This window comes from Bombina bombina, chromosome 5 (genome assembly GCF_027579735.1).
Source record: "Bombina bombina isolate aBomBom1 chromosome 5, aBomBom1.pri, whole genome shotgun sequence".
Taxonomy (NCBI): Eukaryota; Metazoa; Chordata; class Amphibia; order Anura; family Bombinatoridae; genus Bombina; species Bombina bombina.
This window is the reverse complement of record NC_069503.1, coordinates 469,508,327-469,525,939: the sequence shown is the minus strand read 5'-3', so window position 1 is coordinate 469,525,939 and position 17,613 is coordinate 469,508,327. Positions and strand designations below refer to the sequence as shown.

The window sequence follows — 17,613 nt, the reverse complement described above, 5'->3', positions numbered from 1 at the left end:
TATTCCAATTTGAAGAAGGCTTCCAATTGGAAGCAGATTCCTTAGGGGAAGGATTAAGTTTCTGTTCCTTATTTTGTCGAAAGGAACGAAAACTGTTAGAAGCTTTAGATTTAACCTTAGGTCTTTTATCATGAGGCAAAAAAACTCCCACCCCCCCAGCGACAGTTGAAATTATTGAATCCAACTGAGAACCAAATAACTTGCAAAGAAAGAAATAGCAATCTGGACTTAGAAGTCATATCAGCATTCCAAGATTTGAGCCACAAAGCTCTTCTAGCTAAAATAGCTAAAGACATAGATTTAACATCAATTTTGAAATAAAAAATGGCATCACAAATGAAATTATTAGCATGTTGAATCAACTTAACAAGGCTAGACAAATCATTATCCGATACTTGCTGCGCTAAAGTTTCCAACCAAAACGTTGAAGCAGCTGCAACATCAAAGAAATTGAAGGCCCAAGAAGATGACCTGATTATAAATAAGCTTTGCTTAGATAAGATTCAAGTTTCCTATCTAAAGGACCTTTAAAAGAAGTACTATCTTCCGTAGGAATAGTAGTACGTTTAGCAAGAGTGGAGATAGACCCATCAACTTTGGGGATCTTTTCCCAAAACTCCAATCTAACTGCTGGCAAAGGATACATTTTTTTAAACCTTGAAGAAGGCATAAAAGAAGTACCAGGCCTATTCCATTCTTTAGAAATTATATCAGAAATAGCATCAGGAACTGGAAAAACCTCTGGAATAACCACAGGAGGTCTATAAACAGAATTTAAACGTTTACTAGTTTTAATATCAAGAGGACTAGTTTCCTCCATATCTAATGTAATCAACACTTATTTTAACAAAGAACGAATATACTCCATTTTAAATAAGAGGATTTGTCAGTGTCAATATCTGAGGCAGGATCTTCTGAATCAGATAGATCCTCGTCAGAGAAGGATAAATCAGTATGTTGCTGGTCATTTGAAATTTCATCAACCTTATGAGAAGTTTTAAAAGACCTTTTACGTTTATTAGAAGGCAGAATGGCAGACAAAGCCTTCTGAATAGAATCAGAAATACATTCTTTTAAATTTACAGGTATATCTTGTGCATTAGATGTTGAGGGAACAGCAACAGGTAATGAACTACTACTGATGGATACATTCTCTGCATGTAAAAGTTTATCATGACAACCATTACAAACCACAGCTGGAGGTATAACCCCCACAAGTTTACAACAAATGCACTTAACTTTGGTAGAACTGATATCAGGCCGCAGGATTCCATCTGTGATTTCTGAGACAGGGTCAGATTGAGACATCTTGCAAATGTAAGAGAGAAAAAAACAACATATAAAGCAAAATTATCAATTTCCTTATATGGCAGTTTCAGGAATGGGAAAAAAAATGCAGCATATCCCTCTGACATAGAAAAAAGGCAGGAGGCAAATAAAAAACATAATTTATGCTTACCTGATAAATTTATTTCTCTTGTAGTGTGTTCAGTCCACGGGTCATCCATTACTTATGGGATATATTCTCCTTCCCAACAGGAAGTTGCAAGAGGATCACCCAAGCAGAGCTGCTATATAGCTCCTCCCCTCACATGTCATATCCAGTCATTCGACCGAAACAAGACGAGAAAGGAGAAACTATAGGGTGCAGTGGTGACTGGAGTTATAATTTAAAATTTAGAACCTGCCTCAAAAAGACAGGGCGGGCCGTGGACTGAACACACTACAAGAGAAATAAATTTATCAGGTAAGCATAAATTATGTTTTCTCTTGTTAAGTGTGTTCAGTCCACGGGTCATCCATTACTTATGGGATACCAATACCAAAGCTAAAGTACACGGATGATGGGAGGGACAAGGCAGGAACATTAAACAGAAGGAACCACTGCCTGTAGAACCTTTCTCCCAAAAACAGCCTCCGAAGAAGCAAAAGTGTCAAATTTGTAAAATTTTGAAAAAGTGTGAAGCGAAGACCAAGTTGCAGCCTTGCAAATCTGTTCAACAGAGGCCTCATTCTTAAAGGCCCAGGTGGAAGCCACAGCTCTAGTGGAATGAGCTGTAATTCTTTCAGGGGGCTGCTGTCCAGCAGTCTCATAGGCTAACCGTATGATGCTACGAAGCCAAAAAGAGAGAGAGAGGTGGCCGAAGCCTTTTGACCTCTCCTCTGTCCAGAATAAACGACAAACAGAGAAGAAGTTTGCCGAAAATCTTTAGTTGCCTGTAAGTAGAACTTCAGGGCACGGACTACGTCCAGATTATGCAAGAGACGTTCCTTCTTAGAAGAAGGATTAGGACATAATGATGGAACAACAATCTCTTGATTGATATTCCTGTTAGAAACAACCTTAGGTAAAAACCCAGGTTTAGTACGCAGAACTACCTTGTCTGAATGAAAAATCAGATAAGGAGAATCACAATGTAAGGCAGATAACTCAGAGACTCTTCGAGCCGAGGAAATAGCCATCAAAAACAGAACTTTCCAAGATAAAAGCTTAATATCAATGGAATGAAGGGGTTCAAACGGAACACCCTGAAGAACTTTAAGAACCAAGTTTAAGCTCCACGGAGGAGCAACAGTTTTAAACACAGGCCTAATCCTAGCCAAAGCCTGACAAAAAGCCTGGACGTCTGGATTCTCTGCCAGACGTTTGTGTAAAAGAATAGACAGAGCAGAAATCTGTCCCTTTAACGAACTAGCGGATAAACCCTTTTCTAAACCTTCTTGTAAAAAAGCCAATATCCTAGGAATCCTAACCTTACTCCATGAGTAACTCTTGGATTCACACCAATATAAATATTTACGCGATATCTTATGGTAAATTTTTCTGGTAACAGGTTTCCGAGCCTGTATTAATGTATCAATTACCGACTCCGAAAAACTACGCTTTGATAGAATCAAGCGTTCAATCTCCATGCAGTCAGCCTCAAAGAAATTAGGCTTGGATGGTTGAAAGGATCCTGAATTAGAAGGTCCTGCCTCAGGCAGAGACCATGGTGGACAGGACGACATGTCCACTAGGTCTGCATACCAGGTAATGCGTGGCCACGCAGGCGCTATCAGAATCACCGATGCTCTCTCCTGTTTGATCCTGGCAATCAGTCGAGGTAGCAACGGAAATGGTGGAAACACATAAGCCATGTTGAAAACCCAAGGGGCTGCTAGTGCATCTACCAGCACCGCTCCCGGGTCCCTGGACCTGGATCCGTAACAAGGAAGCTTGGCGTTCTGGCGAGATGCCATGAGATCCAGCTCCGGTTCGCCCCAACGAAGAATCAGTTGAGCAAACACCTCCGGGTGAAGTTCCCACTCCCCCGGATGAAAGGTCTGGCGACTTAGAAAGTCCGCCTCCCAGTTCTCCACGCCTGGGATGTAGATCGCTGACAGGTGACAAGAGTGAGACTCTGCCCAGTGAATTATCTTTGAGACTTCCAACATCGCTAGGGAACTCCTGGTTCCCCCTTGATGATTGATGTAAGCCACAGTCGTGATGTTGTCCGACTGAAATCTGATGAACCTCAGTGTTGCTAACTGAGGCCAAGCTAGAAGAGCATTGAATATTGCTCTTAATTCCAGAATGTTTATTGGGAGGAGTTTCTCCTCCTGAGTCCACGATCCCTGAGCCTTCAGGGAGTTCCAGACTGCACCCAAGCCTAGTAGGCTGGCATCTGTTGTTACAATCGTCCAATCTGGTCTGCGAAAAGTCATTCCTTTGGACAGATGAACCCGCGACAACCACCAGAGAAGGGAATCTCTGGCCTCCTGGTCCAGATGTAGTAAAGGGGACAGATCTGAGTAATCCCCATTCCACTGACTTAGCATGCACAGTTGCAGCGATCTGAGATGCAGGCGTGCAAATGGCACTATGTCCATTGCCGCGACCATTAAGCCGATTACTTCCATGAACTGAGCTACTGATGGGCTTGGAATGGAATGAAGGACACGGCAAGCATTTAGGATTTTTGATAACCTGGACTCCGTCAGGTAAATCTTCATCTCTACGGAATCTATAAGAGTCCCTAGAAAGGGAACCCTTGTGAGTGGTAACAGAACTCTTTTCCATGTTCACTTTCCACCCATGCGACCTCAGAAATGCTAGAACTATCTCTGTATGAGACTTTGCCTTTTGAAAACTTGACGCTTGTATCAGAATGTCGTCTAGGTACGGTGCCACCGCTATGCCTCACGGTCTTAGTACCGCCAGAAGCGAGCCCAGAACCTTTGTCAAAATTCTTGGGGCCGTAGCCAACCCGAAGGGAAGAGCTACAAACTGGTAATGCCAGTCTAGAAAGGCAAACCTTAGGTACCGATAATGATCTTTGTGAATCGGTATGTGAAGGTAGGCATCCTTTAAGTCCACTGTGGTCATATATTGACCCTCTTGGATCATGGGTAGGATGGTTTGAATAGTTTCCATCTTGAACGATGGAACCCTTAGGAATTTGTTTAAGATCTTCAGGTCCAAGATTGGCCTGAAGGTTCCCTCTTTTTTGGGAACCACAAACAGATTTGAGTAAAAACCTTGCCCTTGTTCCGTCCGCGGAACCGGGTGGATCACTCCCATTACTAAGAGGTCTTGTACACATCGTAGAAATGCCTCTTTCTTTATTAGATAACCTTGACAGATGAAATCTACCTCGTGGAGAAGTTTTGAAGTCCAGAAGGTATCCCTGAGATATTATCTCCAACGCCCAGGGATCCTGGACATCTCTTGCCCAGGCCTGGGCGAAGAGAGAAAGTCTGCCCCCCACTAGATCCGTTTCCGGATAGGGGGCCCTTTCTTCATGCTGTCTTAGGGGCAGAAGTAGGTTTTCTGGCCTGCTTGCCCTTGTTCCAGGACTGGTTGCCTTTCCAACCCTGTCTGTAACGAGTAGCAGTCCCTTCCTGTTTTGGAGCGGAGGAAGTTGATGCTGCTCCTGCCTTGAAATTACGAAAGGCACGAAAATTAGACTGTTTGGCCTTTGATTTGGCCCTGTCCTGAGGAAGGGTGTGACCCTTACCTCCCGTAATGTCAGCAATAATTTCTTTCAAGCCGGGCCCGAATAAGGTTTGCCCCTTGAAAGGAATATTAAGCAATTTAGATTTAGAAGTTACATCTGCTGACCAGGATTTAAGCCATAGCGCTCTGCGCGCCTGGATGGCGAATCCGGAGTTCTTAGCAGTTAGTTTGGTTAAATGCACAACGGCATCCGAAACAAATGCATTAGCTAGCTTAAGGGCTTTAAGCTTGTTCATAATCTCATCCAATGGTGCTGTGCGAATAGCCTCTTCCAGAGACTCAAACCAGAATGCCGCTGCAGCAGTGACGGGCGCAATGCATGCAAGGGGCTGTAATATAAAACCTTGTTGAACAAACATTTTCTTAAGGTAACCTTCTAATTTTTTATCCATTGGATCTGAGAAAGCACAACTATCCTCCACCGGGATAGTGGTACGCTTGGCTAAAGTAGAAACCGCTCCCTCCACCTTAGGGACCGTCTGCCATAAGTCTCGTGTGGTGGCGTCTATTGGGAACATTTTTCTAAATATCGGAGGAGGGGAAAAGGGCACACCGGGTCTATCCCACTCCTTGCTAATAATCTCTGTAAGCCTTTTAGGTATAGGAAAAAACATAATTTATGTAAGAACTTACCTGATAAATTCATTTCTTTCATATTAGCAAGAGTCCATGAGCTAGTGACGTATGGGATATACATTCCTACCAGGAGGGGCAAAGTTTCCCAAACCTTAAAATGCCTATAAATACACCCCTCACCACACCCACAATTCAGTTTAACGAATAGCCAAGAAGTGGGGTGATAAGAAAGTGCGAAAGCATAAAAAATAAGGAATTGGAATAATTGTGCTTTATACAAAAATCATAACCACCACAAAAAAAGGGCGGGCCTCATGGACTCTTGCTAATATGAAAGAAATTAATTTATCAGGTAAGTTCTTACATAAATTATGTTTTCTTTCATGTAATTAGCAAGAGTCCATGAGCTAGTGACGTATGGGATAATGATTACCCAAGATGTGGATCTTTCCACACAAGAGTCACTAGAGAGGGAGGGATAAAATAAAGACAGCCAATTCCTGCTGAAAATAATCCACACCCAAAATAAAGTTTAATGAAAAACATAAGCAGAAGATTCAAACTGAAACCGCTGCCTGAAGTACTTTTCTACCAAAAACTGCTTCAGAAGAAGAAAATACATCAAAATGGTAGAATTTAGTAAAAGTATGCAAAGAGGACCAAGTTACTGCTTTGCAAATCTGATCAATCGAAGCTTCATTCCTAAATGCACAGGAAGTAGAAACTGACCTAGTAGAATGAGCAGTAATCCTCTGAGGCGGAGTTTTACCCGACTCAACATAGGCAAGATGAATTAAAGATTTCAACCAAGATGCCAAAGAAATGGCAGAAGCTTTCTGGCCTTTTCTAGAACCGGAAAAGATAACAAATAGACTAGAAGTCTTTCGGAAAGACTAAGTAGCTTCAACATAATATTTCAAAGCTCTAACAACATCCAAAGAATGCAACGATTTCTCCTTAGAATTCTTAGGATTAGGACATAATGAAGGAACCACAATGTCTCTACTAATGTTGTTGGAATTCACAATTTTAGGTAAAAATTCAAAAGAAGTTCGCAACACCGCCTTATCCTGATGAAAAATCAGAAAAGGAGACTCACAAGAAAGAGCAGATAATTCAGAAACTCTTCTGGCAGAAGAGATTGCCAAAAGGAACAAAACTTTCCAAGAAAGTAATTTAATGTCCAATGAATGCATAGGTTCAAACGGAGGAGCTTGAAGAGCCCCCAGAACCAAATTCAAACTCCAAGGAGGAGAAATTGACTGAATGACAGGTTTTATACGAACCAAAGGTTGTACAAAACAATGAATATCAGGAAGATTAGCAATCCTGTGAAAAAGAACAGAAAGAGCAGAGATTTGTCTTTCAAGGAACTTGCGGACAAACCTTTATCTAAACCATCCTGAAGAAAAATAAGTCTTCCAGACTCTATAATATATCTCTCTAGATACAGATTTACGAGCCTGTCACATAGTATCAATCACAGAGTCAGAGAAACCTCTTTGACAAAGAATCAAGTGAGACAGAAAGACTGGTCTTAACGGAAGAGTCCACAGCTGGCAAGAGGCCATCCGGACAAGATCCGCATACCAAAACCTGTGAGGCCATGCTGGAGCTACCAGCAGGACAAATGAGCATTCCTTTAGAATATTGGAGAATACCCTTGGAAGGAGAAACTAGAGGCGGAAAGATATAGGCAGGATGACACTTGTAAGGAAGAGATAATGCATCCACTGCCTCCGCCCGAGGATCCCGGGATCCGGACAGATACCAGGTAAGTTTCTTGTTTAGATGAGAAGCCATCAGATCTATTTCTGGGAATTCCCACATTTGAACAATCTGAGGAAATACCTCTGGGTGAAGACCATTCGCCCAGGTGCAACGTTTGGCGACTGAGATAATCCGCTTTCCAATTGTCCATACCTGGGATATGAACCGCAGAGATTAGACAGGAGCTGGATTCCGCCCAAACCAAAATTCGAGATACTTCTTTCATAGCCAGAGGACTGTGAGTCCCTCCTTGATGATTGATGTATGCCACAGTTGTGACATTGTCTATTCTGAAAACAAATGAACAACTCTCTCTTCAGAAAAGGCCAAGACTGAAGAGCTCTGAAAATTGCACGGAGTTCCAAAATATTGATCGGAAATCTCACCTCCTGAGATTCCCAAACCCCTTGTGCCGTCAGATACCCCCACACAGCTCCCCAACCTGTAAGACTTGCATCTGTTGAGATTATAGTCCAGGTCGGAAGAACAAAGAAGCCCCCTGAACTAAACGATGGTGATCTGTCCACCATGTCAGAGAGTGTCGTATAATTGGTTTAAAGATATTAATTGAGATATCTTTGAGTAATCCCTGCACCATTGGTTCAGCATACAGAGCTGAAGAGGTCGCATGTGAAAAGGAGCAAAGAAGATCGCATCTGATGCGGCAGTCCTAAGACCTAAAATATCCATGCATAAGGCTTACCAAAGGGAATGATTGTGACTGAAGGTTTTGACAAGCTGATATCAATGTTAAACTTCTCTTGTCTGACAAGGACAGAGTCATAGACACTGAATCTATCTAGAAACCTAAAAAGGTTACCCTTGTCTGAGGAATCAATGAACTGATTGGTAAATTGATCCTCCAACCATGATCTTGAAGAAACAACACAAGTCGATTCGTATGAGATTCTGCTAAATGTAAAGACTGAGCAAGTACCAAGATATCGTCCAAATAATGAAATACCAAAACCCTGTTCTCTGATTACAGAAAGAAGGGCACCGAGAACCTTTTGGAACTGAGGCTAGGCCAAACGGTAGAGCCACAAAACTGGTAATGCTTGTCTAAAAAGAGAATCTCAGACACTAAAAGTAATCTGGATGAATCGGAATATGCAGATACACATCCTGTAAATCTATTGTAGACATATAATGCCCTTGCTAAACAAAAGGCAGGATAGTCCTACAGAACCATCTTGAATGTTGGTATCCTTACATAACGATTCAATATTGATAGATCCGGAACTGGTCTGAAGGAATTGACCTTCTTGGTACAATGAAGAGATAAAATAAAACCCCAGCCCCTGTTCCAGAACTGGAACATAATTACTCCAGCCAACTCTAGATCTGAAACACATTTCAGAAATGCTGAGCCTTTGCTGTGTTAACTGGGACACGGGAAAGAAAAAAATCTCTTAGCAGGAAGCCTTAACTTGAAGCCAATTCTGTACCTTTCTGAAACAATGTTCTGAAACCAGAGATTGAGAACGGAATTGATCCAAATTTCTTTGAAGAAAACGTAATCTGCCCCATACCAGCTGAACTGGAATAAGGGCCGCACCTTCATGGGTACTTAGGAGCTGGCTATAGGTTTCTATAAGGCTTGAATATATTCCAAACTGGAAATAGTTTCCAAACTGATACCGCTCCTGAGGATGAAGGATCAGGCTTTTGTTCCTTGTTGTGAGGAAAAGAACGAAAAAAATGATTATTAAACCTAAATTTACCTTGGATTTTTTATCCTTTGGTAAAAAAGTTCCCTTCCTTCCAGAAACAGTTGAGATAATAATTTATTACCCTGGAAAGAAAAGGAAAGCAAAGTTGACTTAGAAGACATATCAGTATTCCAAGTTTAATCCATAAAGCTTTTCTAGCTAAAATAGCTAGAGACATATACCTGACATCAACTCTAATGATATCAAAAGATGGTATCACCAATAAAATTATTAGCATGTTATAGAATAATAATAATGCTATAAAATTATGATCTGTTACTTGTTGCGCTAAAACTTCTAACCAAAAAATTGAAGCTGCAGCAACATCCGCTAAAAATATAGCAGGTCTAAGAAGATTACCTGAACATAAGTAAGCTTTTCTTAGAAAGGATTCAATTTTCCTATCTAAAGGATCCTTAAATGAAGTACTATCTGCCGTAGGAATAGTAGTACATTTAGCAGGAGTAGAGACAGCCCCATAACCTTAGGGATTTTGTCCCAAAAAACTCTAATCTGTCAGATGGCACAGGATATAATTGCTTAAACGTTTAGAAGGAGTAAAAGAATTACCCAAATTGTTCCATTCCCTGGAAATTACTTCAGAAATAGCATCAGGGAGATTAAACACTTTTGGAATAACTACAGGAGATTTAAAAACCTTATTTAAACGTTTAGATTTAGTATCAAGAGGACCAGAATCCTCTATTTCTAAAGCAATTAATACTTCTTTAAATAAAGAACGAATAAATTCCATCTTGAACAAATACAAAGATTTATCAGCATCAACCTCTGAGACAGAAACCTCTGAACCAGAAGAACCATTATCAGTATCAGAATGATGATGTTCATTTAAAAATTCATCTGAAAAAAAGAGAAGTTTTAAAAGACTTTTACGTAAACTAGAAGGAGAAATAACAGACATAGCCTTCTAAATGGATTTAAAAAATAAAATCTCTTATATTTATCAGGAACACTCTGAAAATTAGATGTTGACGGAACAGCAACAGGTAATGTAACAGTACTAAAGGAAATTTTATCTGCATTAATAAGTTTGTCATGACATGCAATACAAACAACAGCTGGAGAAACAGATACCAAAAATTTATAGCAGATACACTTAGCTTGGTAGCTCCAGCACTGGGCAGTGATTTTCCTGAAGTATCTTCTGACTCAGTTGCAACGTGGAACATCTTGCAATATGTAATAGAAAAAACAACATATAAAGCAAAATTGATCAAATTCCTTAAATGACAGTTTCAGGAATGGGAAAAAAATGCCAGTGAACAAGCTTCTAGCAACCAGAAGCAATAAATAATGAGACTTAAATAATGTGGAGACAAAAGCGACGCCCATATTTTTTAAGCGCCAAACAAGACGCCCACATTATTTGGCGCCTAAATGCTTTTGGCGCCAAAAATGACGCCACATCCGGAACGCCGACATTTTTGGCGCAAAAGGACGTCAAAAATGACGCAACTTCCGGCGACACGTATGACGCCGGAAACAAAAAAGATTTTTTGCGCCAAAAAAGTCCGCGCCAAGAATGACGCAATAAAATGAAGCATTTTCAGCCCCCGCGAGCCTAACAGCCCACAGGGAAAAAAAGTCAATTTTTTTTTTTTTTTAAGGTACGAAAAAAATGATTGAATCAAATGCATTATCCCAAATATGAAACTGACTGTCTGAAAAATAAGGAATGTTGAACATTCTGAGTCAAGGCAAATAAATGTTTGAATACATATATTTAGAACTTTAAAAACAAAGTGCCCAACCATAGCTTAGAGTGTCACAGAAAATAAGATTTACTTACCCCAGGACACTCATCTACATGTTTGTAGAAAGCCAAACCAGTACTGTAACGAGAATCAGCAGAGGTAATGGTATATATAAGAGTATATCGTCGATCTGAAAAGGGAGGTAAGAGATGAATCTCTACGACCGATAACAGAGAACCTATGAAATAGATCCCGTAGAAGGAGATCACTGCATTCAAATAGGCAATACTCTCCTCACATCCCTCTGACATTCACTGCACGCTGAGAGGAAAACCGGGCTCCAACTTGCTGCGGAGCGCATATCAACGTAGAATCTAGCACAAACTTACTTCACCACCTCCATAGGAGGCAAAGTTTGTAAAACTGAATTGTGGGTGTGGTGAGGGGTGTATTTATAGGCATTTTAAGGTTTGGGAAACTTTGCCCCTCCTGGTAGGAATGTATATCCCATACGTCACTAGCTCATGGACTCTTGCTAATTACATGAAAGAAATGTCAGTACACACCGGTACCGCATAGTATTTATCCAGCCTACATCATTTCTCTGGGATTGCAACCGTGTCCCAATCATTCAGAGCCGCTAACACCTCCCCTAGCAATACACAGAGGTTCTCAAGCTTAAATTTAAAATTTCTGAATCCGGTCTCCCCGGATCAGATCCGTCACCCACAGAATGAAGCTCTCCGTCCTCATGTTCTGCAAATTGTGACGCAGTATCGGACATGGCTCTCGTGTCATCGGCGCGCTCTGTCCTTAACCCAGAGCTATCGCGCTTGCCTCTTAACTCAGGCAAATTAGATAATACTTCTTTCATAACATTAGCCATATCATGCAAAGTGATTTGTAAGGGCCTTGATGTACTTGGCGCCACAATCTCACGCACCTCCTGAGCGGGAGGCGAAGGTACTGACACGTGAGGAGAGTTAGACGGCATAATTTCCCCCTCGTTGTCTGGTGATAATTTCTTTACCAGTAAAGACTGACTTTTATTTAAAGTAACATCAATACAATTGGTACACATATTTCTATTGGGCACCACATTGGCTTTTAAACATAATGAACAAGTAGATTCATCTGTATCAGACATGTTTAAACAGACTAGCAATGAAGTCTAGCAAGCTTGGAAAAAATCTTTCAATAAATTTACAAGCAATAGAAAAAACGCTGCAGCGCTTTTAAAAACACAAAAAACTGTCACAGTTGAAAGAACAATGAACTAATTCAGTTATAGCCAACAATTTTAACAGAAAATGTATGAATTTGGCAGAGGATTGCACCCACTAGCAAACGGATGATTAACCCCTCAATACCCCAAAAAACGGATAATCAATTTAAGATTTAACGTTTTTATCACAGTCAAACACACTGTCACAGGTCTGCTGTGACTGATTACCTCCCTCAAAAATGAATTTTGAAGACCCCTGAGCTCTCTGGAGACATCCTGGATCAAGGAGGAAGAAGCAGGAAGACTGTGCTAGAATTTTAACTGCGCAACAAGGCGCTAAAAAAGGCCCCTCCCACTCATATTACAACAGTGGGAGACCTGTTACAACGGTTTCTATGCAGAAATATACGTTAGCCATATGGAAAAAAATCATGCCCAAAAAGATTTATCACCAAAGTACCTCACAAAACGAATAACATGCCAGTAATCGTTTTAAAAACAACTTTCCAGTGTTATGCAGTTATCACTAAGCCTGCTACCAGTCGCTTCTGCTGCAGTTAAGGCTCATACATTTATTTCAGTATTAACAGTATTTTCTCAGTCAAATTCTAGTCCCTAGAAAATAACTCAACTGCGCATACATTATCAGCCTGATACCAGTCGCTACTACTGCATTAAAGGCTGTACTTACATCATATGGGTAACAGCAGTGTTTTCTTAGTCAATTCCATTCCTAGAAAATATTACTGCACATACCTCATTTGCGGGGAACCCCGCATGCTATTCCCTTTTCTGAAGTTACCCCACTCCTCAGAATGTGCGAGAACAGCCAGTGGATCTTAGTTACGTCTGCTAAGATCATAGAAAACGCAGGCAGATTCTTCTTCTAAATACTGCCTGAAAGAAAAAAAACAGCACACTCCGGTGCCATTTTAAAATAATAAACTTTTGATTGAAGAATAATTAGGTAAAAAACTCCTATCTCCTCTCGCGACCTCCTTCTTTGTTGAGACTTGCAAGAGAATGACTGAATATGACATGTGAGGGGAGGAGCTATATAGCAGCTCTGCTTGGGTGATCCTCTTGCAACTTCCTGTTGGGAAGGAGAATATATCCCATAAGTAATGGATGACCCGTGGACTGAACACACTTAACAAGAGAAATGGGGTCTTAAATAAAGAAAATATTTGGCGCCAAGTAGGACGCATAACAAACAGAAAAATATTTTTTGGCGCCAAAAACATCCTGAACGACACTCGCGTCAAAGATGACGCAATCTTGTGAAAGGACTTGGCGTCAATTAAGATGCTGGAAATGACGAATTTGCGTTAACGAATGTAACTTCGCGCCAAAAAAATCTTGCGCCAAAAATGACGCAATAAACTCTGGCATTTTGCGCCCTCGCGAGCCTAATTCTGCCCGCAATTTTTTTAAAAACAGTCAATTAGAAAAAAATAGACTATACCCCAGGTAAGAAATACATTTTTCATTAAAAAAAGATATGAAACTGACAGTCTGCAAAAGGAAATATACTGAAAACATGAATCATGGCAAATATAAGTACAATACATATATTTAGAACTTTATATAAATACATAAGTGCCAAACCATAGCGGAGAATGTCTTAAGTAATGAAAACATACTTACCAAAAGACACCCATCCACATATAGCAGATAGCCAAACCAGTACTGAAACGGTTATAAGTAGAGGTAATGGAATATAAAAGAGTATATCGTCGATCTGAAAAGGGAGGTAGGAGATGAATCTCTACGACTGGTAACAGAGACCTATGAAATAGATCCCTGTGAGGAAAATCATAGCATTCAATAGGTGATACTCCCTTCACATCCCTCTGACATTCACTGTACTCAGAGGAATCAGGCTTCAAAATGCTGAGAAGCGCATATCAACGTAGAAATCTTATCACAAACTTACTTCACCACCTCCATAGGAGGCAAAGTTTGTAAAACTGAATTGTGGGTGTGGTGAGGGGTGTATTTATAGGCATTTTGAGATTTGGGAAACTTTGCCCCTCCTGGTAGGATTGTATATCCCATACGTCACTAGCTCATGGACTCTTTCCAATTACATGAAAGAAAAGTAGGTATTTAGCATTAGGCCATGACTACGGCTTTTTGTCAAAACATGTAAGCCTGCCTTTGACGTGTTTCTCCCCTTTTTCTATGATTTTAAGTTGGAATTTGAATAATAGATTGTTTTTATACAGCGTGAGGGGGACCTCTTGTTTATGCCCAAGTATAAGCCAGTCACCTCCAAGCTGTGTTGGACTAGCTGTTACACTGCTGCATCAATTAATTTATGATTGGCACCTCACCCCATGTGATTGTGAAGTGGTCTATTTTCTATTAAGGTTGCTTGAGTAAATTAAGGTTTTATGCTTAAAGGGATACTTAACCCAATTGTTTTCTTTCGCGATCCAGATAGAGCATGCAATTTTCTAATTTACTCCTATTATCAATTGTTCTTTCTTCTCTTGGTATCTTTATTTGAAAAAGCAGGGATGTAACCTTATGAGCTGGCCCATCTTTGGTTCAAAATCCTGGATAGTGCTTGATGATTGGTTGCTACATTTAGCCACCAATCAGCAAGCTCTACCCAGATTCTGAACCAAAGATGTGCCGGCTTGTAAGCTCAAATTCCTGCTTTTTAAAATAAAGATACCAAGAGAACAAAGAAAATTTAATAGGAGTAAATTAGAAAGTTGCTTACAATTGCATGTTCTATCTTAATCATGAAAGAAAAAAAAATGGGTTCAGTATCCCTTTAAGTTTTAATATGTGGTTCATTCATTCTACATTTTTATTAAGACAAATAATAAAGAGAGAATAATGTGAGAAAGAACTAAAGATTGTGTGCAAAACATATAGAACAAAAGAGAGACAGAGAGTGAGAGAGGAAAAGAGACAGATAAAGAATAAAAGGTAGATTAGATATTAATTTAAAATGCCCTCACAAAATATGCAAGATACAAACAATAAAACACAAAATAATTTCTTCTATAATCTAAATAAAAACAAAAGTATATAGTTTGGTGGATGATTAAAAGCTTATATTTACCTTTATTGTTTCTGCATGCATTTTGTTGAGTTGGGAGACTTCATAACGTTTATGTACTTTAATTGCCTCCAGAATGTTTTCAAGGTGCTGGTTGGCCTTCTGCAATGACTGCAATTCTGATTCCTGTTCAACTTGCTTCTTTCTAATTAAAATTACATTGTACATTTTATGAGAATGAAGCTGTTTTTAAAGTAGTGGAATAAAGTACAAGTCTCTTCAATCCCACTGTGTTTAATCAGGGATTGAAAAATCCTAGGTATCAGGTAGCTATAGCAACCAAGAAATACAACCTTTTGACTAGTAAATGCCTGCCTGCAGATAGCAGGGCAGTGGTTTATATGGACTACCCCACCATTATTGGCGGTGGACTAGGCTTCTGGAGCAGAACTCCCCTTCCAAATTATGCCTCCATAACAAAGTGGAACAATAAGATGAGCAGCAGGTTAAGACATATCTGACTAGCCCACTTAACCACTGCTTCTAGTGCTTGTCAAGGCTTCTGATGCCACTACTAGTACCCACTTATTATTCTCATGTCTCGTCCCACTCCTATAAAATGCACAGGGTAAGGGCTAAAAAAAAAAAAACACCAGGGTAGTGATCATTTTAAAAAAGAATGAATAAATACTGTAATTTGTAACTATAAAGTAGAATGAAGGAATCCACTTATGAACTTATAACTCAAATTTAGTGAAGCCCATCATTAAAACCATGAGACAGTGTTAAATCTGCTTCACTCCTCTTTCAGAAAAACCTGTAAGAAATTCAGAGAAGCAACACAGAGTAATACTGTTGTAGTTCCAAACAACATTAATAATCAATACCCACAAAAGGTTAGTATGGAGGCATGAATAAAATCAGTGTGCAATAAAAGTGTCCAGTAGTTCTCAGCACATTTTGGCCTGTTTGCAGCCTTCAACAGTGGCCCTTCATCATAATTTCTCTTGATGGGAGGCTCCGGCCAGGCCAAAATGCATAGAGTACTACTGGTAGCTTTTACTGTTGTACAATGGTTTTAGAATTGTGACAATCCCACTCTTTGTGTTTACTACATATTAAGTTATTCTGGAAGACAAGTAAAACAGATTTGACCTGTCTCATGGTTTTAATGATCGGTATTTAATTTGAATTACATGTGCATAAACAGCATCTCTTCATTCTCCAATGTAAATACACTATTATGTTCCCCACTTTTTTATATTCTTTATATTTTGTTTATATTCTTGTGCCCTGTATTATCTGGCATTTATGGACAACTTGGAATAAGTTGGTTGTGTCTAAAACTTTGTTCTATTAATATTTAAATAAAATAAATTTTCTTTGCCTAAGTGATTACCGTTTTGTGTTTTTGCTAAAGGTGAGTTGCAAAGTGAATGCATTTAAGAAAGCATAGACATAGCTGTAAAAGGGGACTATGGGTACAATTCACCTGACCAGAGGCCTCACGTATGCATATAGTTAAATAAAAACAATTTCTATAAACCATAGATCTAACAAATGCATTACGTTATGTGGTAAATTATAAAATGGATGTTGGTTTTCAAATCCTTTAAACTGAGAAAAAAAAACAGAATTTATGCTTACCTGATAAATTACTTTCTCCAACGGTGTGTCCGGTCCACGGCGTCATCCTTACTTGTGGGAATATCTCTTCCCCAACAGGAAATGGCAAAGAGTCCCAGCAAAGCTGTCCATATAGTCCCTCCTAGGCTCCGCCCACGCCAGTCATTCGACCGACGGACAGGAGGAAAAAACAGGAGAAACTATAGGGTGCCGTGGTGACTGTAGTTAGAGAAAATAATTCATCAAACCTGATTAAAAAACCAGGGCGGGCCGTGGACCGGACACACCGTTAGAGAAAGTAATTTATCAGGTAAGCATAAATTCTGTTTTCTCCATCATTGGTGTGTCCGGTCCACGGCGTCATCCTTACTTGTGGGAACCAATACCAAAGCTTTAGGACACGGATGAAGGGAGGGAGCAAATCAAGTTACCTAAACAGAAGGCACCACGGCTTGCAAAACCTTTCTCCCAAAAATAGCCTCTGAAGAAGCAAAAGTATCAAATTTGTAAAATTTGGCAAAAGTGTGCAGTGAAGACCAAGTCGCTGCCTTACATATCTGATCAACAGAAGCCTCGTTCTTGAAGGCCCATGTGGAAGCCACAGCCCTAATGGAGTGAGCTGTGATTCTTTCAGGAGGCTGCTGTCCGTAAGCCAATCGGATGATGCTTTTAAGCCAAAAGGAAAGAGAGGTAGAAGTCGCTTTTTGACCTCTCCTTTTACCAGAATAGACGACAAACAGAGAAGAAGTTTGTCTGAACTCTTTTGTAGCTTCTAAATAGAATTTTAGAGCACGAACTACGTCTAAATTGTGTAACAAACGTTCCTTCTTTGAAACTGGATTCGGACACAAAGAAGGTACAACTATCTCCTGGTTAATATTTTTGTTAGAAACAACCTTTGGAAGAAAACCAGGCTTAGTACGCAAAACAACCTTATCTGCATGGAACACCAGATAGGGCGGAGAACCCTGCAGAGC

The 17,613-nt window shown here is 40.0% G+C and overlaps 1 protein-coding gene across 1 annotated transcript in view; it reads right to left on the bottom strand.

Moving 5' to 3' along the window:
* Positions 1 to 17,613, bottom strand: part of KIF15 (kinesin family member 15) — a 417,226-nt gene that overhangs the window by 330,971 nt on the left and 68,642 nt on the right. Inside the window, exon 16 of the mRNA XM_053714345.1 lies at positions 15,074 to 15,215. Coding sequence (XP_053570320.1) covers positions 15,074 to 15,215 — 142 coding nt within the window. The remainder of the gene's footprint in view (positions 1 to 15,073; positions 15,216 to 17,613) is intronic.